General features: G+C 32.4%; 1 protein-coding gene across 1 annotated transcript; it reads right to left on the bottom strand.

The window, feature by feature from the left end:
- Nucleotides 1-233: 233 nt before the first annotated feature.
- LOC127716267 (polypeptide N-acetylgalactosaminyltransferase 5-like) lies at nt 234-26518 on the bottom strand. Its single transcript, XM_052222428.1, has 12 exons — nt 26444-26518; nt 18381-18826; nt 14427-14580; nt 13748-13914; nt 12285-12449; nt 9986-10202; nt 8570-8687; nt 7543-7728; nt 5919-6047; nt 3841-3939; nt 2807-2935; nt 234-1547 (listed from the first exon to the last, which is right to left on the bottom strand). Exons 2-12 carry the CDS (start codon nt 18814-18816, stop codon nt 1386-1388), a joined length of 1962 nt encoding a protein of 653 aa, XP_052078388.1. The 5' UTR covers nt 18817-18826; nt 26444-26518; the 3' UTR covers nt 234-1385.

Raw genomic sequence — 26518 nt, 5'->3', positions numbered from 1 at the left:
AGGCTCCTGACTTGTGACAGGCACATTAAGAATTTGGCGGGGTTAAACATGTTTGTGAGCGCTCAAGACATGAGGGATAGCGAACAAATTTAACAATATCCATGAATAGGGTGCCAAAGGAACATCACCGTCAAGAAAGGAAAATTTTTTTAAAAATCCTTAAGAGATGCAACCTCAATTTTAGTACACTAGATGAAATCGAGACTTCTGTACAAAATGCATAAAACACATAAAACAGTCCAAAATAATTTAATAGATAACATGATTTAATGATAAACATATATGGTTTTTCTTAACTTTAACATGGAACAACAAAACATAAAGACAATTACAAAAACAAACAACATGAACACACTTTTACAAACATTAAGACACTCTCTCACTTGTATACAGAGTAGAAAATGAGTAGAAAACCGTGAATTCAAACTAACTAATCCATTTGATTTGGTATTGTTATAAGATATTTGATAGGTTTTGAATTAAGTACAAAGTTGTTATTTTGATTTTACTGTCATCACTTCAGAAATGATATTTTAATTTTGTGTAATGTTCTTTTCGGAATTCATAAGACAGCTATCGCTTTCTTGGATTATACAATAAATCAAAAGCAACTCGACGCCGTTTGTTCAATGGGTACTAAAAGGGACGTTGTATACAAATCACAAAGAGATGGTTCACACCTTTGAAAACAAATCACTGAATGATGCTCAACATCTTTGTAAGCAAACAAAAAGGAGATGGTGTACACTTCTGTAAACCAGTCACAATGAGGTGGTGTACACCTTTGTTTACAAATCACAAAGATTAGACACTTTTGAAAACCGTTAAAAAACAAATGGTGCACACCTGTGTAAACCAATCTCAAGGGGATCTTGCGTATCTTTGTAAACCAATCACAAAAGTGTAGTCCCCACCTTTGTAAACAAATAACAAAGGAATGGTGCACACATTTGTAAATAATCAAAAAAAAAAGAGCTGGCATTTACCATTGTGAACAAATAACAAGGAAATGGTGTACACTTTTGTGAACAAATCACAAGAGGTGGTCTACACCTTTGTGAACAAATTACAAAGAGATGGTGCACACCGTTGTAGCACATCACAATTTGAAGAGATAGAGATGATGTACATCTTTCTAAAATCAACATTAACTCCCAAACTGCAGTGCATGCACTTGATATGATCGTTTTAAAACAATTCTGAGTAATACAATAATATAAATGGTTTCCCGAATATGGACAGTTATACAATGGAGATTCCATTAGATTCCATGTTACATGTAATTTGTAGGTTAATAATGATATCACAACACTATATATATATATATCTCTGTTATATTATTAAGCTGCATGTCACTTGAATATTTAACATGTTATTCTAGGAAATTAATCTCTTGAATTCCAGTTCCTTGTTGCTCCTTTAGGCCTACTTCTATTCCAAAGCCAAATTTGATAATCTGTTCCCAAACAGGTGTTCATAAATAATTTTTGTCCATCTTGTGATATTTCAAGGCACTTCTTTGACATCACGTGATATAGTGTATTATCCTAAATAAAAGACAAATAAAATTAGAAAAAAAACCATATATTTGTACAGCACAATTGATATTTAATATGCAATGTATGTACATTGTTGGAAATATAAAATTCAATTGTAAGAGCTTTAGAAACAGGACGAAAAGCAAAGCGCCACGAAAGTTGTAAAAACGCTTCTTTTCTCAAATAAAACTGTAATATTTCTGTGCTTACAACATGTGTAACTTTGATTTTTTTGAAAATTGAAATAATCAAACCTATTTATCGTTATGCTTTTTGTAAATGATTCTTTTTGGGGTAGGGTATGTGATAGAGCTAAATCTAAAACTATTATGAAGCTAGAATTAACGTATCTATATTAGAGAGCTACCATTAAATTTTTATGGGGACTAGGATGAAAAATTTTGTCCTGCATTTTTTCTAGTTGTAATCTCTGTCCTGCCTTTTTATTTTTCCCTCTATTCGGTCCTGCCTTTTTTTATTAGTTTATTCTTACTTTTTTTACATAAATTGTCATCCTGCCATTTTTTTTGCCAAGTTGCTCATCCTGCCTTTTTTTTTTTACTCAAAACTCCTGTCCTGCCTTTTTTCAAATCCCCCCCCCCCCCCCCATAAAAATCTAATGGTAGCTAATATTCTTACAATAAAGCTGACATGTTCTTTCTATCAATTATTTTTTCTACTTTTGAATTTTATCTTAATACTTCTACATTATTAGAAGGTTCCTTACCTTATTATTTTTAGCAATAGATGAGGATGAGGAGGGGGAGGAGGAGGAGGGGGACGACGACGATGACGTTGAAGATTACAAAAATTAATTAACAAACCAAATGCATATTCAGGATGAAAATATGTTAATGCGATATGAATATGAACCCGGCTTCGATTAAACCGGATTTTAAACGTGCTAGTTCACATGTCAACAGTCCGTAGAAAGACATGTCACCATACAAGACACATTATCAGAACTCCGAGTCTTTGTTCTCATTAATGTCGCGTTCTTAGCGGAAAAGTTTGATAATAGAAAAACATAGGATATGGGATATCCCTCCGTGACTCAAAACCAGTACATGCGCAGTAATTTAAAAAACACACAAAAATTACAGGAACAGCGGTTTACTTATGAATAGTAAGTAGTGTTGCATATACGTCATTCAATCAGCAACCCCACGATAATAAAACAATTTCATGGTTAATAAAAGAATACTTGTAATTGAATCTAAATTAATCGGAAGGGTTAAAACCAAAAACGGCAAAATTTAAATTGATACCTCTCGAAACTCCCATGCCTGGTTACCTCCCATCTGGTGACACGATTGCACTTGTATATCAATGTTACCACTGTAATCAAAACAACCATAGTCCCGTCGTATTTCTTTGGCTGTAGTCAAATACCATAGCTAAAATATATAAATAAAAAAATTCTAAATATCTGAGAAAATATTTTGTTGTCTTTTGAATTTGGTTATTCAATTTCTCAGCTCGTCCTGAACATTCATGATATATTTGCCACTGGACGTTAACCAACCAACAATCAATCAATTTCTCAGATTTGTTGTCTGATCTTTACACACAAAAAATTGACAAATAAAGCATTAGGGAACGCGTGCGCTTTGGGAAGCATTGCCAGTTCCACTCATGGCATTGGCCATGTTGCAAACTACATCTGTTAATTATGACTATATATTAATGTCCCCAGAAGCCATATCTGCAGGCATTACAGTATTGTCCGGCCAAGTTTAGTTTTCATGAAGTGCAACGGCCGTATGTTTGTGGAAGTCTTTCAACTGAAACAATTCGCTAACTAGATCTATGAGTCATCATGATACACTTATGTATAAAAACTCTTTTTCAGATCTGCATTTACAACAAATCAGTCATTTCAAATAATAAGAGAGTGTTCCTTATCCCTATATCACGTCAATTAATTCGCATTAACTATTCACTTAAATTTAATTTAAAGCAAGAAATAGATAACATGAAGCAAAAATTAGCAAATTTTACAAAAAATAATAATGGTAAGAAATGAGCTGCGTCGGATAGAAATCGACCTTATGTAAATGAATATTAATATGTCTACTAGTATTGAAGCTATTTTTGGTTGAAAAAAAAGTCTTCAACTGTTTGAAAATTGATTTGATATAAGAACCCTACAAAACAGACCAAAATTCATCTTTTTTTCCGTATTTGATTGTTCTAAAATCAATCAAAATCTATACATGTATATGTATACGTGCACTTGCATAAGGTCGATTTTTATCCGACGCAGCTCAAATAATGACATAAAAATGACTATCCATCTTACATCGGGTGCGATTGAACAATTTTTCATTGAAAGGGGCTTCCCTGTTTGTCCATAATCACAATGGCCTGATAGGCAGTAAGGTCCAGTCTTTGCTGCTATCTGAAAATACCATTACACAATTTCATTTTTCTAATAACGATTACTTTGATTAGATTTTGCAACGATTTAAGCTATCAAACTTAATGTTGTTCTGAGCATTTTCTTTATGCAGTTTGAATTAAAAGTGTACAAATATTGCTCATGGATAAATTATCTGATCGTAAATAACTATGTGCATTTGGTTTAAGTTGTCACTCTTTCTATATATACATGAATATATGTGTGTTACATTGTAGGTGTTGCCATTTATAAGGATTATAGTAAATAGAAACTGTGTGGTAAGGAACATTGTCTTTAGTTGCTCTGAAGATGTTACAGTACAGGAGAACAGAATACAGTGAGATGATTTACTTCTGTATATCAGGCCTCAGGAACTTTCAAAGTTAGAGCATAAATACTAATTTATAATAAGGTAAGTTCTGCAATGTACGTGTCTGAATCAATAAACTCATCATAGATAACTGGATTAAAAAATTGTACACCAGACGCACGTTTTGGCTACCAAGGACTCATCAGTGACGCTCAAATCAAAAACGTTCAAAAGGCAAACTCTATCACGACAAAATGCGGGCATTTTTTAATACCACCGGGAAAAAGAGAGTATTGTGGGTAGGGGCAGAGATACAGTTTATCAAAAGGCGATATACGGACCTCTTTAAAGTTTCTGTATATTTCATTTCTAATTTTGAATTCGTTGACTCGAGGCGATTAGGAGCTTCACATATAATGTAGTTACTTGTATTTTGTAGAAGATTTATATTTGTGTTGTGGCTGATTCATTTGTATTTGTGTCTTTGGGTTACTGCCATATTGGTGTTTACCAATGTTTTCTTTTATTTATAGACACTCATGGAAACCCTTGACACAGATTTGTCATATACGTTAACAATACCCACATCAATGCATAATCTACAATGGATCTGTCAATATCCGCTGATCGATTCATATCCGTTTTTTTTTAAATAAGAGAAGTTTGAAGAAATGCACTGTCACTTCGTCTAGTGTATCACTTATAACTTTACGTTCAAAATGTTTGTCAGATGAGCCATAATGTGAATATGTAAATACCAATTAAGCATTTGCACATTGCTGACAAACGTTCAAAAACATAAATGAGGCCGTATTTTTTATTAAGAATATACAAAAAAAAATGTGCTAAACCGTTACCTAGTGAGATTGATCGTGCCTATAATTATATAAAACAGGAAAGTGTGCAAACATATAACAAGCCTGAAAAGACGTTTCCGTGCAATAATATTAAAGAACAAATAAGATAAAAACTCATTCACATCTTTACTTTTATTGAATTATCTTACATGGTTTCAAACTTGTTTTGAAACAAAAAAATGAATGAATACGTTCGCCATATAAAAATAAGAAGATGTGGTATGATTGTCAATGAGACAACTCTCCACAAGAGACCAAATGACACAGACATTAACAACTATAGGTCACCGTACGGCCTTCAACAATGAGCAAAGCCCATGTATATTGAATATTTGTTAGTTACTGCATAACGAAATTTTCTGCTAGTGGAAACTTCTTTTTAAACACGTTAGCATGGAACACGTTTATACATGTTATTTTTATATTAGCACTTTACAGTGAAATGATATTCAAAATCAAGTTATTACATATGTCTGTACATAATATTTATAAAAATATAATATTAAAATGTTTTTTTCGATTCGCCTCTTGGTGTAAACATAATTGCGAAATTTGAAGACAAAAAACACTGAGTGTTACCGTGAGGCCAAGGTAGAAAAAACAATACTACCGCATGACATTAAAGGACTGGCAGACCACTCATACAGATATACATGTTCCTTGAGTTAGCAACATTGTATTGTCGCATACATGATTATGCGTATCTACCAAAACTTTTTAAATTGATCTCTTATATCTAAGATTACACTGAATACTCTCTAGCAAATTCTGAAATCATATTCTGAAAGTTTATGATTTTAGATATACTATACCTGTCCATATGCCATTGATTCACCTGGTACCCACATTTCAGGATAAATATTTTTTAGGAACCATTCAAAACTTTTGCATTTCAATTTCTTCCGTAATTCAACCCTTGAACTTATATTACCATAATCTCCCTGCAAACATATTATACCAATTAGTATATTATATTACCATAATCTCCCTGCAGACATATTATACCAATTAATACCATTAATTTATCAGCTTAGGGAGCTACCATTTGATTTTTATGGGGGAGGGGCTAGGATGAAAAATTTTGTCCTGCATTTTTTTTAGTTGTAATCTCTGTTCTGCCTTTTTATTTTTCACTCTATTGGGTGCTTTTTTTATTAGTTTATCCTTCCTTTTTTTTACATAAATTGTCATCCAGCCTTTTTTTTTTGCCAAATTGCTCATCCTTCCTTTTTTTTACTCAAAACTCCTGTCCTGCTTTTCTTCTGTCAAATTGCTCATCCCTCCTTTTATTTTAATCAAAACTCCTGTCCTGCTTTTTTTCAAATTTCATTCAAGCCCCCCCCCCCCCCCCCCTAATAAAAATCACATGGTAGCTCCCTTATGTGACAAAATGTCATTAGTGACAGTGTGAGAATTTCACATAATTTTTTGTCAATCGCAGACTTTTTTAAAGAGAGTAAGTAAAATTAAAGTTAAAGATGTTCGCTAGTCTTGATTCTGACTTTCTGTCAGATATTCGGAATCCTCTGGTTTTATCCTGTAGTGCCACTTAAATTTTGCCCGTTAACCCCTTCTTTTCTTTTTGTAATTTTACTGCATATAGTTTAAAAAAACATGTTTGAAAATCTTCTAAAATCCTTGTTATTTTTTCATACTTTTTGAAAGAAAAAAGGTGCCAATGTTAAATGTATGAACAATCTAGAGAAATCATTTCCCGCCTATTTTCAATGGCTTACATGTATATCCTGAAAACAAGGACAATTAAGGGCCCTCATTTTTTTCTGCATTTTTTGTTCCTTTACCTATATACTATCCATTTATAACAATCTTTTTTAAAAAGCTTGTTATTTTAAAACAGAGTAGCGACCATCCTTAATGCTCATCAGTTGATTGTTAAATAAAATGATATTAAACAAAATGAATGGTAGCAGATGTTACCCTCATCAATATAAATCACATACTAGGTTAAAATAAACAATTTTCTTATTATATCACAGGGGTAAATGTTTGACATCGATTTCAATTTGCATATATGTGTCTCTAGAATGAAGATAATTATGCTCGTTTTATCAAGACCAAACGCTTACAATACATAGCGTTTCGAAAAATAGAACCTCAATAGCTATGATCAAAGCTATCATTTGCGCATCACTGTAATTCATCCTTGTCCCTTGTAACTCTATGCTGATTTAGATAATATATTTGTAACCTTACTTAAAGCTGATTTAGATAATATGTGAACTGAAAATTCAAAATTGTCATTTGAATAATTTATACAAATGGTACAGATATTTTTTTGTATGCACACTGTTACTGTAGATACCCAGTATATGCTCCTCCTCATAAATATGTCGATATACAATAAGAACAAAAGGCAAACCTTTTAAGGCGCTAAGGCAGTGTGGATCACAAATAAAGTGAAAATATAATATTTACCAAATTATGGCCTATTCTGTCGTAATAGTATTCTTTATAATCATCAAGCCATACTTCACATAAACGGACATTATTTTTCAACAACACATTAACGTTTGATCTCCATTTGTAAGGGGACCGTTTCCTGAATATATGTCCGACATGAGAACATGGCGTTGTTTCTAACGTACCACCACACATCCATATCTACAAATCAAACATAACAGCATATTACGTGTAATATACAATGGAGATATTCATATTCGAGAATCATTTTCCAATTAATAATGTGATACTAAAAAGGCCAATGTATATAGAAAGATATACGTGTATATTTCCTAGTTACATGTACAAGAAGTTCATGGAATTTCGGTCACGGTAAATATTAATTAAATGCAAAAGTTAAAGTGAATTAAACAGGATAGTATACAAATTCAACATATTTATTAATGTAAACTTACAACAATGTGTTAAACATCAAAGGACATTAAAATAAATAAATTAACACGAATTCAATATTTGAAAATACACTTTTAAAAATAACCCTGTTAAGTTAATAGAAAAGGGTGCCTAATCGAACATTCAATATTTCGCATTACAATCTGGGCACATATATCAAACACTTAACAATTCTTTTTGAAACCGATTATTTAGACGAACTCAGATGCGAATTCAGGATTCTGAAAAAGGGGGCCCACCTGCCCCCAAACTAGACAAAACTTGGAGTGTTGGAGTGGTATAGGTAAAAATTCTGGATTAACCATAAATGTAGCTCCATAAAAGGGGGCGGCCTACGCCCCAATCCCCCACCCCCTCCCCCCCCCCCACCCCCTTCTTAATCCGCCTCTGGAACTTGCTCGGTTTGGTTTGGTTTTATGAAACTATTAAATAAACTCATCAAAGATACCAGGATTAAAATTCTGTGCGTCTACAAAAGACTCGTCAGTGACGCTCGAATAAAAAAGTTAAAAAAAAAATATCCTGATTCATATAAGACAACAGACATTAATGAAAATGCAAAACTATCTATATTAAATGCCGAACATACTCTAAATGATATTTCTAGATTTTCGCCTCCCCATATATCCATCCCATCATCGTACGTGCCAATGTAAGTAAAGTAGGCATGGCTGATTGCAAATAATCCACCAGCCATTGTTGGTGACCTACAAAATGAAGAATGTTTTATTTGTATCTCAGACAAAAACAAACTACTCGAGGTCTATATGTACATTTCAACTATTTTTTTAAGCGTGTGATTGTGTCTGTTTTTTTACATTTGCTTTACATACCACAGTTGTTAATTTCATTTCATAAAATTTGGATAAAATTTAAATTTTGTTGATTAGACGTTTTGATTGTAAGTCAACATACCTTTTCATTTCTGACCTATAAAGGAACATACTAAGGGTTTGCGTATTACATTGTAAACATGTAAAAGCCTTCAATTGAGTAACCCCTTAGGTCACATGACCGCTTTTAAAAAATGGCTATGGTCACCAGGTAAATTGTAAGCAATTTTAAGTAAGTAAGATTTTGAACATGTTTTAAGGACACAGGTCACATGTCGTTTTACATGAGACGTCAGGTCGCAGGGACGCCCATCCCCCCACCCCCAACCATCCACTCCAAAGTCACACGTAAACATTCTTAGTATTATTTTGAGTATTAAAATCTCCATCAATTCGAAAATAAAATAGGTAGTAACGTTTTGTAACTGTCAACGTCACTCTTCATATTAACTCGATTGATTGATTGATTGATTGATTGAATGGTGTTAAACGCCACTATTAGCACTGTTAAATACAAACAACAAATGGAAGTTTTTAACGACCTTGACTGGCTATACAGTGCTTGCACTGTTAACTATTTTGGAGCGGCCAGTTTTTATTGGTGGAGGAAGCCGTAGTGCCAGGAGAGAAATACCGTCCTTCGGTATATAAGAAAACTGACAATCCTAGTCAATTAAGATTGGAGTCGAACGCACCTGCCACAAACGGGACTCGAACTCACAACCTCAGTGTCGACAGGCTAGTGATACAGAAGTTGGACTACTTAAACTACTCGGCCACCGAGGCACTTCATATTAACTCTACGTCAATAAAGGGAGACAATAAATTCAGTTCAAGGATGCAAAACATATCAGGAAACTATAAAATATCAGTAATGATACTATTTGTATTTTCGGAGAACCTTAATTATAGTCTTGGTACATGTACCTCTATTAGTCAAATTAATGCCTGGTATATACTTTTTTATGTATTGTGTACCCTAGAAGAAGGGATTGGAACTAAACAAAACATGAAATTTGTTCTCACGAAAATTAATAATATTATGTATGCAAATGCTTGTCGAATTTGAAGCATGGGTGTTAAAAGGAAAAAAAAAATACCGTTTAAGATATTCTTAAACATATTCTTAAACATAATGTTGAGTTCATAAAGGCTTTTATTATTTCTGTTACCTAACCGGTGTATGATCTTCGTAATTTCTTCGTTTCCTTTCTTCTTCAGGTATACCATGCCACGTGAAAACCATATTCCAATCAAATCCCCCGACATTAGTAGCTTTTGCATCTTGGTACTGGAAGCCAAATGTTTCATCGTTAATAACATCAATGACAGGTGTAACAACGATTGTCCAGTTTTTGGCTATCCTATCCAACATTGGTTCAATCCAGCCTAAAATATTAAGTGTTATGTAAAATTTCTAACAAATATTCGAGGTTTGAAAAAAAATTTCAAAATCGCAAAATAAAAAAAACTAAGCTGTTGAGAAATCAACATCTTTTTGAATGACTAAAATTCCAAGACGATCTATTTTTGCAGATAAAATATTCGTGTCTCAATGACATCGCGCGAAGATTGCTTAAGTTGTCCATAGGAAAAGGTTGTACAGGCCACCTTTTAGCCCCTAGAGTTCGATGATCAAGGAATAATGAATACATGTATATCAAAAAACACCCTTCAGATGTTTGCAAGACATTTACTGGCATGAGTATTTATATATTTTTAAAAGTTTCTTTAATATTTGCAGAACTGAACATTCTTAAAAAATAGTCTGATTTTGGAATCTTTTCATAATATGATAATTTTTACCAGATGACAAGTATTAAATTAAGGCAGCAGTACTTTACCGATGTTCAAATCTCATAAATTGATTGAGAAGACAAATTATTGTAATATGGAGCGATATCGGGTGTGTTCACAGGTTAATCGTCTTCTGTTATGCACGAATCACCCACCATGCGAATTCACAATCCGTCAAAATGTTACAATAGTTTTACGTAAAATTACAAATTAAACGTCTATCCTTGTACTAAATATGTAAGACTGCAAAAATAAGTCTCTAGTGATTTGTGACACCGACATATCGTATCGGTCATCAAATTCTTGGTGGTGACCATTAAATTTATGTAGTGTCGATTTCAGTTTTTAAAGCCAGGAATATGACTGAAACGTTAACATCATCGAACTAATAAAAAGGACCTTTGACAGATTAATTTTGTTTATTTTCAAACTTTAACATGTAAGTAAAGTAGTTCATTTTTTTTTGTCATTTCGTTAGAGTGTCCTGTCATGCTTGCATTCGCCGCCATGCGATAAAAGGGAATAAGGCATCGTTAAATTTACACATCTGAAAATAAATCTGGTGTCTTAAGATCTACATGTAAGACAACGGAATAGGTTAATCTATTGTATTGTTGACATTACGGGTAATATAATGTGGCGCTTATCAGTGTTATTACAAAATATAGTGGGAGAGAACATGAAGATAAATGAGAAAAAATTACCTCTATCAATGCAAATGTCACGTAGAAGATATAAGTATATTCCAGGGCAGACAAAAATTCATGTCCAGAGATAAATATCTTAAATAACCATGGCTACACCAAATTTTCGAAAACACAAATAAACGAAATAAGCATTACACGTAAAACTGAAAATATAGGAACAAGAGCACATGGGTTGAATGTGGAAATGAATGCAATGTTATATATATAAAATGTCTGAATAATAGCCAACGATAAATCTTACGAGGAGATGGATCATATAAATATGATACAGTACACTACAAAATATGATATATAATAAGCAAGTCTAAAATGGTACAACATCACCAAAAAATAGTAAAATCATGAACAAATATTAAATATTTCGGATAACTAATATCCTTCATCAGTAAGATGTCAAATGATTCTTATCTTGGCATGTGGTAGTCGAACTGAAATAATAATCTTGAACGTCATTCAAATTATCACGAATCAATACGCTGGTAAATTATTTCAATATTGATGTTTGGGAGGAGGAATAAATTCCTTAAAACTGTGAGAGTCCCGTACTGAAGCCTGAGTTACAGGAAACAAGTGATGGTAGGGACTCATTTTATGTTTTATATTTTAATAATACAAAAGAAACAATGTATAAGTATCCAACATGTTTGTTCTTTGCCAAAGTCGTATATAGTAATATTTTATTTTCATTGCCATGTACAATATTCAAGTATATGCGTCAAATTAATTTTTATACGTAAAAGAGGTATTGATGGATTGTTTTTTTTTATTGAAATAATCAGCTAACACAAATAAAACTAAAAGACATACACATATGTTCAACATTTCACGGGTTTCCTTCAAATATATCAAAATGTGGTCGAATTGGGAATTAATGTATTATGACTTAACCTTTGTTTTGCATAAAACTCTGACTTATTTGTTCCACAACATATTCTTCAATATATTTAGTCTATTTAAAATTACTCACCCTCAGCACATTCAATGTGAGAATCTAAGAATACCAACACAGTGCCTGTTGCTGCTCTATATCCTCGCAACCTTGCTCTGATAAGACCTTCCCTATGTGTAGCTCTTACAATTTTTACTTTTGGATAATCCTCTAAATATGTTTCTAATGGTTCTGCTAAGTGAGCTAAAATTTAACAAATGTTACAAATATCCAACTATTTGACACATATACCGAAGTTTATATGTAAAGTGTAGTTTTATATTCGAACAACGCACTTCCGAAGTGTCTTCTTTATCAAATTTGTTCAGACTATAACATGGTGATCTTTGTTAGTATCAGTGTCCACCAAAACGATAGTTGTATTGCTCAAGTTGCTTTCACTACAGATATTGTTTTGAATATAAGTGTCCCTTTATACTGGATAAGTATTAAGAAACACTGTCAGATCAAGATTTTAGAATATTAGGGACAATTCTTCTATTTCAATGAGAAGCATTGCTATGCATCTGAATATTATACCGTAACTGTTGTTTAACAGTATTGAGGGATATACAGTAGCCATTTTGTTTTCCCCGTGACATTGACTATTTCCCGACGCCTCGTGGAGTGAAATAGTTTGTGTCTATGGGGAAAATAAAATGGCTATATCCCGAAATAACTTGAATAACTGCTTTAGTATACAGAACTATCGAAGAAAAATTCTAAATTCTATTCAAAGAGATACAAAACTATACCAGCTCTGGCGTCTGATGAAACGTTATTTGTAAATCTCTGATATCGAAGTAACTGAACGTCAAAACTAAAAACACCCGAGAATAAAAAAATCTGGAACACGTTTGCTTCTGGTGAACTATTTTCCCTAGGGAAAACAATTGTTGGAAACTATTTCCGTAGGGAAAATAGTCATTTTATCCGTATTTAATTTTATATAGAAAATACATACTGAGGTATAATAACCATTACACTGCATCTATCTTGCATTATAATAGATGACCTGAATCCTATATTCATCACCACTTCTTAATGTAGTCTATCTTTTTATATTTTACATGCTTGTCTGTGTTTTATTATGTACAAGTAAGTTGTTATTACAGTGCAGTGTTTTTTTTTACTTATTTATTTTTGTAATTTCAACTATTTGCTATCAACAAGGATTTGTATAGTCTCACTATACAAATCCTTTCTATATCAATAACTTGAACTTTGATCTTTTTAATGCACATTGTCTACATAAAAGTACTGCCATGCGTGACAAAAAAATCCTTCAGTGTTGACCAAAATCGTATCAAGTCTCATAGTCTTTCCTGTCGGATTATCGTATATTTGGGATTATTTCTATCCTGACCTTTGAATTCAAACATTATTCAAACTATTTCATGTTTTCAAATAGTTATTCTTATTTGTTTATTTATTTATTGATGAAACATACATCACGAATTGTGATCATGCCAGATATTTAAGTATAAGCAAAGATAACTTACGCATATCGGAGCAGTCGTCTGCTAATATCACTTCTCTGAGCAGATGCTTAGGAGTTCTGTTGATAATACTGTGGACGGATCGTAGGAGCACAGACCAAGCCTCGTTGTGGAATGTAACGATTACACTGACGTCGGGTAGGTTCTCGGGATATTTGATAAGTTTGCACCTAAAATTAACATTAAATTTTTAGTCTTGAAAAAGACAGTACACATGACAAACAAATAGTGGATATTTTACAATTGGTTCGATATGCGCGTGTTTGCGGGGGGAAAGGAGGCCATCGAAGATGCATAAAGATGAAGATACAAAAAAAAAGACGGTGATTACAATGATTGTGATGTTGAATATTTAGATAACAAAATTGAGGTACGAACAGTGCATTTACACATAGTCCTTTCGATTCTGAAACGGCAAATTGCGTCTCGTCTTTTGTTATAATATATATTAATTTACTAATTTATAGTCCGAAGCAATACTATTTTAATGTTTCTTTTGTTGTTTTTTTCTGTATAGTTTCGTTTGTGCATCAAACAATGTCATGCCTTCCAATTCAAATGCATCGTTCAAATGCACATTTAGAAAATAAATGTCTCTTCCGACTAATACTTTTGAAATTCCAAAACCTTATTAACACGTTAAAGAGCTAATAAAACCAAAAATGTATTTAATCTACATTACTTTTCATCTCTAGGGTCTTGCAAAGTTCTATCTAGTGATATACGGTTGCTGAGATATTCGTTGAATGCATTGTTTTTCCATCCAGTTTTATAGTCCATCTTTTCTTCTTGAGATAATGAATCTTTACTTATGTTGACCGGTTGTCCATTTTCTCCTGCAACAAGAAAAATCATTATATATCTAATTACATTACCTTGTACTATGCATATATACAGATTACATGTAATACATGGCCTTTTCCATATGTCCTGGTATCATCCCGTGACCCCCACATCAGCCCGGGCTATATTGAAAAGTACATATTTTAATCTTTTTATCATATACTAATTATGTACGAACGCACCCAGGCTTATATCCCTATATCAGCCCGACCACGTGACGTCTAATAGGGCTGATATTGGTTATCAGCATGGATGTGAATGGCTAATCTAATTCCGCTCGTGACACGAATGCTTAAACTATCAAATTCAATGTATTTAATGATAAATATTCTTATGCAATATAACCATAACTATAATTATTACAGAAATATGTAATTACAATTCTGAATTCTTGTTACTTTTTTCTTTAAACTTAAGACAGCGATTAATCATGTATTGTGTTTTTGAACAATGAAACATTTATCATAATGATAATGATACATGTATATATAATACTTGAGTATAATAAAAATATATGTGGATGCGTTCTTGTACAATGATGTCTTTTCTTTTTCCTGAACAAATAAATAAAACAGATAAATAAACGCACACACATGTTTGTCTTTTTGCTTTGTCTTTTTGCTATTCTATCTAACACAAAGGACGTAAAGGAAGAAATATGAAAGAGGGTGTGGATGGGGTTTACATAATAGAGAATAATGGGCAAAGAAAAAAAGAATGGAGAGAAATTGGCGAAAAAAAAAGAATAGAAGAATAATGGGATGCTGAAATATAAAAAATAACTGCAAACATGAAAGAATTGGATAAAAATATACTGATCACAGAAGGACCCCATCAATACCCTCATGATAAGACCCTTTATATAGTCCCTATTTATAACGATATCTGACAGACTAATGCCCTTTGAAATTCGAACATCCGAATAACGTCAATTGGTAGATTTATTATTCGTCTTGATTTTTAAATTCTAAGGACCAAACAGTGGCATAATTATACCTTCTATTTTAAACTTATATATAAATAAGAAGATGTGGTATGGGTACCAATGAGACAACTATCCATCCAAGTCACAATGTGTAAAAAGTAAACAATTATAGGTCAAAACACGGCACTCAACACGGAGCCTTGGCTCACACCGAACAGCAAGCTATAAAAGGCCCCCCCCAAAAAGACTAGTGTAAAACAATTCAAACAGGAATACCAACGGTCTAATTTATATAAAAAACGACAAACAAGAAACACCTATGAACCACACCAACAAACGACAACCACTGAACAACAAGCTCCTGATTTAGGACAAGTGCATAAAAATGCAGCGGGTTTAAACGTTTTAACAGGCGCCAACCTTCATCCTAACCTGAAACAGTGATATAACAGTACACCATAAAAATACACACAATAAAATATCAATTGAAATGGCTTAATTCGATCAAAAAGACAAATAAACAAAATGCGAAATTATGAGAAATTTGCATATATTTTTACACAGTTTTTAGGCTATGTTACGAGTTTTGGTTTAAATTTTTTATTGTATTGTTAATTTCCTATTTTAAATCGTAGTTGCATTGTTATTTATTTTTGAAGACAAAACAAATTTTCAACCCTTTATGCCTGCAAATTAATAGATGCATGTTGTATATGCGAGACTAAACATGCCAACGAATCTTTACACTTGAAATGAAAAATACGATTAATTATGCAAAGGTTTACAAATGTATCTATAATTAATTCCCATTTGAACTTTAAAAGATTAATTCCTACAAAGAGTTTCTGATGTATGTTTGTTTGCGTGTCGGTGGGCTGCTGCCTCAATCTTGAATAGCCAAAATGTCCTATTCATACATTTTTACCAAAATACTTCCAACAAAAAGAACAAATATCTTTAAGTTAGTCTTATTGTCTTAATAATAAGTAAAAGACTCAAGGTTACGCTTGTAAGAATTTAATTCGAACGTGTTATTTCACGACCAACTGTCATGGTAGTAAGATATAATAATAAGTAAACATGTTATCTAGTAGATCTTTGTTTGATTTATTAGTAGGCTTATTGATAAATTTTTTAAAACAGGTTATAAAATTTATTAATGCTGTCTATTTTTAAATGATTATATCTTTAGTTTTCATTTTGAAGTTGAGGGATTAACATCGATTCGCTTAAATTTTCTATTTTTTATGTATTTAATCCTCCTTCAGATTTATTTTGTGCATTGCAAAAGATCGATCGTTGTTAAATCTGCACTGCATATAACGTAGATATGCGACACACTAGCAAGGGCAGATAATAATGCATCTAAAATTCGCGGAAATATCACTAACGGAATGCCTAAAAGACCAGTAAATTAAGGAACACTTTGCAAGAAACAAAAGAGCGAAAATATTTCTTTCCGTTTGAAAGTAGTATTATTTTTTCTGAAAAGGATTTAAAAATGAAATTTTGTGTTTTGATTTGAAACATACAAATTTCAAACTGAAATAAACCGAAAAGTAAGTTAGGATAGTGTAGTTTTGTTTATATATTTCGATAGTGCATACCAACATTTACTTTGTGACAAATTCCTATGGAGACATCAACGAGGAATCTTAGTCGCAAAGAGAGTGTAAGAACATGAGTTCAATATGAATAAATTATGTTTAATATAAAAATGTGGAATGATTGCCAAATGCGATGAGACAACTCTCCACCAGAAAATGTTTAATGTAACAAGGAGATGTGGTATGATTGCCAATGAGACAACTATCCACCAAAGTTCAAATGAAGTTGATGTAAGCAATTATAGGCAACCGTACCGCTTTCAACAATGAGAAAAACCCATACCGTATGGTAGGCTATAAAAGGCCCGACATGAAAAATGTAAAACAATTCAATTGAGAAAACTAACGGCCTACATTATAACAAACCAATTTACGAAAAACAAATATGACAGACATGAACCAACGACAACCACTGAACTAGGCTCTTGACTTGGGACAGGCACATAAAGAATGTGGCGGGATTAAACATGTTTGTGAGCGCTCAACCTTCCCCCTAACCTGGGACAGTGGTGTAACAGTACAAAATAAGAACAAACTATAGAAATCAGTTGAAAAAGACTTGACTCATCAGATGGATACAAATAGAAATACATCTAACAAAAACACAGAGTGGACGTGGGCGGGTACTTGTACATCCCAAAAACGAAAAGACACTAAGTACTACACTATAAGTATCGGCAGATTGTAGTACTGTGAAAGTACATATGTGTAATATTTAGTATGGTTTTAATTTACTGATGTAAATTGTGTGTTGAATAGATAACCTTTTAGAATTCAGTTTTTTTTAAAGGATTGATAAGTTTACCCGAATCGAATTTATATTTCCGGGCTCGGTTTACAACATCGCCGTAAAATTTAGGCTGTGCTATTCCGTTTGAATTAAGTTTTCTACAGGTACAATACAAATACAGGTACAATACAAATACAGGTACAATACAAATACAGGTAAAATACAATACAAAGTAGAAAACAAACATATAACAAAAACAAAGTCCGGACGTAGCAAGGTATTTATACATCCCTTAAAACAAAAAAGATACAAAGTACATATCTGAGAGTACTCGCGGTAACTGACAGCTAGTTCAAAGTCAATAACAACTAATAATAAAATCATGTATCTGAGACTAGCCTGTCAACACTGAGGTTGTGAGTTTGAATCCGTTACACACCAATCAATCAATCAATCAATCAATCAATAATTGATTGTAGTGATTTATTTAAATCAGTAAGCTAAATTTATATAAAAAAAGATTATTATTACCTAATCCTTCCTTCACAAGAACATCAAATTTTGGAAGGTCCTTCAATGGTGGTTTTATTTGTAATTTTTCGTCTTTTTTATTTCTTTCTTGTTTATTTTCATCTATATCAATATTCTGATCTTGTATATTGTCAATTGGTTTATCAAAATTTGGTTCCTTCATTTTGTCGTTTATTTGAAAATTAAGAGATTCCGGATTTTTATCATGGTCATCTGGTGGTTGTAAAGGTTTTACATGGTCACGTATCGGTCTGTCTGTATTTTCATCGATCGCTTTTCTCAATTTAACATCATAGATATCCATATTTTCAGCATCAGTTTCTCTTGATTTGACCATGTCTTCAACCATAAAAATCGAATACCAGAGAACAGCGACTAAAAATAATAGGAATATTGGTGCTGATAATTTCCGCCGGAGTATTCGTACTAAGTTCATTTTTCTGGTCCTGAAACATATATAATTAGGGTTTATTTCACGACATAAAGTGTAGTAGAGATACATTTCATAATCCATTTTCATAATCAATTGCTACGCGACTGAGACATTCTTGTTAAGTTACGCATTCTCAGAATCACAGTAAATGATTTCCAGACAATGGTTTCCTGGTCCTCAAAAACAGCACCATTTCTAAGTTAGTTAATAGTATTCTCCATAAGTCATTTTTGGAAGAGTTTTTTTCTGTATTTTGGGGAGTATTTCTATTTCGTTTTCACTTTTATGCAAAATGGGCAAAGTCAAATCATATCATTACAATAGTTTGAATAGTTCTATGTTGTGTCATCTGTACTATTATTTGTCTGTTTGTCTTTTTATTTTTGGCCATGGCGTTGTCAGTTTGTTTTCGATCTGTGAGTTTGACTGTCCCTCTGGTATCTCTCGTCCCCCTTTTTGAATGGTTACGATTATACCACAGGCACTTGTCTCAGAAAAAAAATTCCTATTTTTCTGAGACAAGTGCCTGTGGATTATACATGTATTATATGCATTTTTCTTTCAAAGTCTTATTCATTAATCATATTAATCGTAAATTATTCAAATATATATAACGTTACATCCATGACTTTCAAATATTTTGGTTTGAAAGTTACCGATGAGTGTTGTTTTAATTAGATATAAGAAGATGTGGTATGAGTGCCAATGAGACAACTCTCCATCCAAGTCACAATTTGTAAAGGTAAACCATTATAAGTCAAAGTACGGACTTCAACACGGAGCCTTGGCTCACACCGAACAGCAAGCTATAAAGAACCCCAAAAATGACTAGTGTAAAACCATTCAAACGGGAAAACCAACGGTCTAATCTATATAAAAAACACTGAACATCAGGCTCCTTACTTAGGACAGGTGCAAACAAATGCAGCGGGTTTGAACTAGTTTTTTGTTGACAAAGCCCCCCCCCCCCCCTAACCTGAGACAGTGATGTCTGTATAGTATTTAATGAGAAAACAGCAGTAATTGTTACATGTATCATCTCTTGTCTATTATAATTAACAACTGTCCTTCTATTATTACAGTCTTACAGTGACCATATTGAATCCCTTCTGACCAATAAACTCAATGATTACATATAAAAACAACAAACCATTTATTAGATGTAACTTATGACGTAGGAACTGCTTACCCGTCTGCAACTCATGAATACACCCCAGTGTTTAAATTGTGTGTTTCGTGATGAGCAGTCTTTAGTTTTAGTTTTAGTTCTGGACTTGTTCATCTCTGTGTCGATTTTGGTGTTTTTCTTCAATGTCATCGTGAGTTTTTATTTCGAGTTTAGATTTTTGAATGTCCGTTTGTCATTTGTACGCTTCTTTTTTTTCTGGACTTGTTCATCTCTTCGTCGATTTTGGTGTTTTTCTTCAAAGTCATCGTGAGTTTTTATTTCGAGTTTAGATTTTTGAATGTCCGTTTGTCATTTGTACGCTTCTTTTTTTATCCTATCACCCCCCCCCCCCCCCCTCTTAATCCCTTTTCCCGAACCCGCAAAATATCGTAAAAACAACGAACGAAGTCATGTGCATTGTTTTTGATGTATGCAGTTTGAAATGAAAATTTCATGATTTCGTTTTTAACAGTTTGACAATAAAAGTAATTTACAAAATCTTAGTTAAATATGAACTGAGTTAGTTATCATATACTAAGATATATTGATATTGTTGGTATTCGCAAGAAGTGAATTATGTTTTTTTATGATTGATATTACTACAAACCATATGCAGCCAAATAAGAAAAAAAAACTAAGTACAGGTGTTTTATACTAATTTGTAGTCCGAGCCTTCCAACATCGTCTGTGTTCCTGGACTGTAGAACTACATTTCATTTCCAACAGTCAAGATAATTATTAAGAAATAGAGTAATATCCATTATAACATCATTCATCTTTTGATCCTATCGAATTTTTTTCTTTGCGTTACTACATCGATCAATGTCACTAAATAAACCTTACGAGAACAAAATTCTCGTAAGTTCCAACCATTTCAGTCCACAATCAATTTTACTTGCAAGTTATTTTTTTTAAATATTTTTTTTTGTTTTTTTGTTTTTGTGTTTTTTGTTTTTATTTAAAAGAACAGGACGGTAAATGAATAATTAATCCCGCTTTATTCATTTCTTTATTACAAATAATTGTTCTTTTCGAAGTTATACTAGGATTCAACTAATCTGTACTTTGTATTAACTGATGTCAGATATCTAGCACCGACATTGTACATTTGAACACATTTGTTTTTAAGCACCACGGCTATATGCAAAATGTCGTTTAAACAACTTTTCGTACATTTCTCATACTATAAAATTATCTGCCGAGTGGATAAGTAGTCGAAAGTATCGTACATGTGTATGCATTTTCTTTTTGTATATATATATATATATATATATATATATATATATATATATATATATATATGTGTGTGTTTATATCTACTTGATTTCTAAAGATCTAATTCTCGAAGAAGTGTTTACATCTTAATCTTCATGTGTGAGATTAACCTCAATATTTCCAGCAATTTCTGAACTAATAATCTCTCAAGTTTGGCAATCCCCATAACTTTGTAACAATAAAGAAATGAATGTTTGCATAATTAGAAGAAATAAAAGAATAAATTCACGTCAGAATACTAATCCGTATTATCAGGAGATATCATTTAAAATGATTTTAATATCCTTTTCTGGCTTTCTCTGTTTTTATCCACATTAATGACAACGAATGCAGCAATATCGTATTTTATTTAAATTTTGCATATCGACTATTGAATCAAAACCACTGCGTATGTTATTATGAAAAACACAACGGCACCCTTCCGGAGCACCTGAGGTCACCCTCAGTTTTTTGTGGGGCTCGTGTTGTTCAGTCTTTAGTTTTCTATGTTGTGTTTTGCATACTGTTGTTTGTCTTTTGGTCCTTTTAGTTTTTTTGCCAGGGCGTTGTAATATTTTGGTCTTATAAGTTTGAATGTCCTTTGGTATATTTCGCCCGGCTCTCTTTTGAAAAAAAAAAGTATTAATGCATAACTGTAACTGTGGGAATAATTCAACCATTTATGGTTGATAACTGCAACTTCGACGAACCAATGATGTTTGTAATTAAAAAAAAAAACTAAGCTTAATGTTGCTTCTGCCTCAGATAATGTGGACTTTTCAAGTTTATTTTAATTCGTTTGCAGCTTTTCAGTTATATTCATGTAACTAATCATTCACGAATTCCTCTCTGGATTTCCAAACTTTAGTACTATTTCGAAATGATCAAATTAAAAAAAAAAACAAAAAAAAAACAAAAAAAAACTAACAAAACTTAGGTTGACAGTCTAACAAGAAGATTGCAATATAGCCCCCGATTTTAGAGTTGGGTATAATATTTGCCACTGGACGTTAAGCAAACAGCCTAGCAATCGTTATTACAGCTTGTAAACTGCATGTTATCCCTGAGAGCATGGGATATGGAATATTCAATTATTCCGGGTTCTTTATATTCAATAGTCTTTTTTTTTGCTTTCACCTAATCTGTTACAAAAATTGTCTTGGGCATTGTTGAAAACAATAACAGATTGGTTTATTTTGATTAAATGCATTTAAAACCTTTTGTGACAAATATGATACCAACTTGTCGTAAAACAAATTTAGGTGAAACGGAAGTATAAAATAAAAAATAGTTTTATCGTATAAGTGTAATTTTACACTAATGGAGACGCTCAGAATTTAAGTCTCAAAAGATTTATAAAACACATCGATTCCAAATCAACTGAAAACAAAAATGTGGATTATTCCCCTACTTTAAAAAAACAGAGTTTACATATATATTATTGATATAATGGCATTGTCACTAGATATTTAGCTTAATACCAATAAAATGTTTTAAAAATCCACGACGAACCAAACACATACGCACAAAATGATTTATTTTACACAGCTTATTTATTCCATTAAGTCCCCGGAATATTTATTTATGATCCCATAGTCTATTTTTGAAATCAAGCCTTTCTTTTTACACAGCGACAAAATGATTGTAAACAGAGTAGAAACTCCTACTTACTGACAGGTTATCATATATCATAATACATGTAAATTAGATGACCATTTAGCGGTTTTGTAACGTATAGAATTGAAGGTTGAAACGGGAAATGTGTCAAAGAGACAACAACACGGCCAGAGAGCAGAAAACACCCCAAGGCCACCGATGGATCTTCCACGCCAGCGAGAAAAACACACACCCGGTGGCGGGCTTCAGCTGGCCCCTAAACAATGTAAACTTGTTTAGAGAAATGGACGCCACACTAAACTCCGAAACATATAAACGAACCAAAATACAGTAATACTCACGATAAAACTCATTTTAAAAGAAGTCCGAGTCCGATGTTAGAAAAGGTAACAGAAGAAACGAAGCAAAATTACCTTGATCGCATAAATGATGGACGTTGTCAATATAATACGTCCATGCATAAATTAACAATGGACTACTAGCAGTTACTAACATACAAGCTTCAGACCTCACCTAAACTGATCGAAAGATTATGTCTTCATCATAATGAAAATCAAAGCACAATTCCTTCCTTTAGGAATTGAGTATCATGCCATCATTAATTATACGAGAAGAAAATACCCCGTATCATGCCAGCAAATGGTTTTTGTCAATCTTTCTAGGTATTCATAAAACAGTAGCAAATGGAAATTATTCTTCCATCCCCCAATCATTTGTTCAATAGGAAAATACTGATAAATATCTTGTTCGGGTGAAACGAAATACGTAAATACACGACAGTGTAGTGTCAAGGTGCTTAAACTCAGCCATTTACGTCCATTTAGAAGTTGTTCTTAAACGTGCAAAGGGCGTTGAATTCTGTAAATTAAATGATCAAGCTGTTGTCAGTTTTTGCTATGTTTGATAGATGAAGGTTGAATATTGTTTTTGTCACAAATCGATCTACTCATCAATGTATCACGAATAAATTAAAACCCTATAATGAGGGTCTGGATGGGGGTCCTTCAATTTTGTATTATCAAATCTTTTAATCATTTTATCTATTCTGTATAATTTGCGCATTATTCTCCATTCTTTATATTTTAGCACCCCATTATTCTCTATTCTTTATATTTTAGCCTCCCATTATTCTCTATTCTTTATTTTTCAGCCTCCCATTATTCTCCATTCTTTATATTTTAACCTCCCATTATTCTCTATTCTTTATATTTTAGCCTCCCATTATTCTCCATTTTTTATATTCAAGCACCCCATTTCTTAATTTTTTTGGCCTATTTTATCTCTATTCTTTATAATTTTTGCCCGTTATTCTGTACTTTTTGTCCATTTTTCTTTATTCTGTAAACCCCATCCACACCCTCAATAATCCACATTATTTATTTGGGTTATCTTAAATATGAAAATAAGAAGATGTGGTATGATTACTCATGAGACAACTCTCCAACAGTTTTAAATAACTATAATAGGTCACCGTTCGGCTTTCAACAATGAGCAAAACCGATACCGCATAGTAAGCTATAAAAGGTTCTCAAATGAAGTATGATTATTTTTTGTTCAGTCTGCCGTGATATATCAACAAAACATAAAATCTTCATCAACATACTTAAAATATTTGCCACTGGATCAGTGTTCGGCAAACAACAATCAATCAATCATTCATCTGGTATCTTGTCTCTAGTTTTTATAAGGCAAAATGAAGTATTTATTGGAAAACGTGTTCTAAAAATGTCACATTCTGAAATACTGTAACAGTTTGTTTTGAACCGTTGGAGTAAGTAAATTGAGCATATTTTTCCTTTTGTTACTATTAAATTTGGATAATAAAAAAAACCGAAGCAATAAGGACATTTAATTGATATGACCAATCAACAAAAATACTTGACATTACAGTAGACCACATCAAAATCAAACCTCTCCGACAAAATAAAAGTACAAAATAAGACAATCAACAACGAACAAAATATGGTACACATCATAGAAAAGAAAGGATATGGTGTATCAGTATATGCACAGTAAAAAACACAAAAAAGCAACGGAACAGCGCTCTTATTGCTGTTCTTAATCTCAAAGTGACAATGTGGTGAGCTAAACCTGTGTGACTACAATATATAGCAATGACAAAGATTTTTTAGATATTTGTTGTTGGCTCAAATGAACGTCTTGAAATTTCGTTCTGCTTGATGATTTAAGGACATACGACACAGTAATCCCGACCGTGCGAGGGATGTATATCCAGTCAAGGTCGTTAAAAACTTCCATTTGTTGTCGACACAGTAATAGGGGAGGTAATGAAGTTGCTAAAGTAAAATGTTATTTTTCGAGACGTCAAACTGCGACATATCGGGAAAAGATGCATTTTTCAAGGAGTTTTAGTCATTAGCTTGAATTAATTAAAACGAGTACATGGACCCTCTTTCTTCAAATGGCATTTGACTTTATACTGTATGACCAGTTTTCAAAATTAAGAGCATACATGTACTCTTGTACAGAATATTTTCTTAATCCTTTTACAAAAATCAACATGTGTTTTGTTTTGAAACAAAAAAATTAAAGAATGTCTGTCCAAAGGAAAGAAATGTGCAAGAAACCGAAAATTTAAGCAAATGTCTAAAATTTCGACCTCATATATCTCTCAATTTAGCACATGAATATATTTTTTTGTTACATATTTGAATTGACTAAGTGAAAAATTATAGCTTGTATGCAAATTAAAAAATAACGGTGAAATCAAACTGTATCGTATGTCCTTTTGTTAATTAAACAAGCGACTGTTGTGAAATACAAAACATGTAGGTAGCAAAAAAGACGAACACTATCGTAAAAAAAGGTGTAAGGCTCAAACATAAATCTGTGTACCTCCATTCGCTTCATATAATTTACAACTCAGTCTGACTAACCCAAGAACTCTTGATATTTTACACAATAACCATGACAAAACCAATGACAGCAAACACCGTTAATGGTTGAAAAGCCATCGGTTATACATGTATTTAAATCGCGATACTTAAGTGTAAATGGAAAACATGTATTAAAAATAACACTTTAAATTAAATGTAGGTGCGTTCAAGGCGCATTCCTGGTTTTGGAAGCGCTTAGTTGTCACAAAAATTCATAATCATCGGTTGAGCTTTCAACTTAGTTTTCTTAAGCCTGAGCGTTCGCTCAATATCCTTATAGTTGTGTTTTCGGTGGCTTTTGAAGACCAGAGATACAAGAAAATGTATCCTCTTATCAAAAACTGAAATAATAAATCTGAGACCACAACTTTAAATTAGTGTTTTTTATATTGTTTAAAATCTTAGGGTCAAATAGGTCCTATTTATAAACAATGAAAACAAAACGTTATATATTGCATGCGTCCGAAGCGCTTTTCTGGATATACCTTCATCCGGAACACTCAAAGCCGAATATTTGAAAGCCAAGGATTATGAGAACCGAAATAGTTGAAGAGCTACATTTTTATATGACCAAAAAGGACCCAAAAAATAGCCAAACTATCTAAGGTCAACTTTGCTTATAATGTATCTTTTCTCTATTTATATATATAGGTAAAATATAATTAACAAAATTAAATAAACTACGTTTTCTTACCTGATCAATGTTGAAAGATGAATACACAGGATGATAATATTTTAGATAATCAATTACATTGTCCATTTTTCAAAT

The sequence above is a fragment of the Mytilus californianus genome, unplaced genomic scaffold (genome assembly GCF_021869535.1).
Source record: "Mytilus californianus isolate M0D057914Y unplaced genomic scaffold, xbMytCali1.0.p SCAF_9, whole genome shotgun sequence".
NCBI classification, from domain to species: Eukaryota; Metazoa; Mollusca; class Bivalvia; order Mytilida; family Mytilidae; genus Mytilus; species Mytilus californianus.
Note: the sequence above shows the minus strand (reverse complement) of the source record. Positions and strands in the feature narration are given on the sequence as shown.

Coding starts and splice junctions, on each gene's coding strand:
- LOC127716267 (XM_052222428.1), bottom strand. CDS start 18,816: ATGAACTTAGTACGAATACTCCGGCGGAAATTATCAGCACCAATATTC. Junction 6,048..7,542: donor ACAGAATAGGCCATAATTTG/GTAAATATTATA, acceptor ATATGTTTGCAG/GGAGATTATGGTAATATAAG. Junction 2,936..3,840: donor ATTGTTCAATCGCACCCGAT/GTAAGATGGATA, acceptor TATATATTTTAG/CTATGGTATTTGACTACAGC.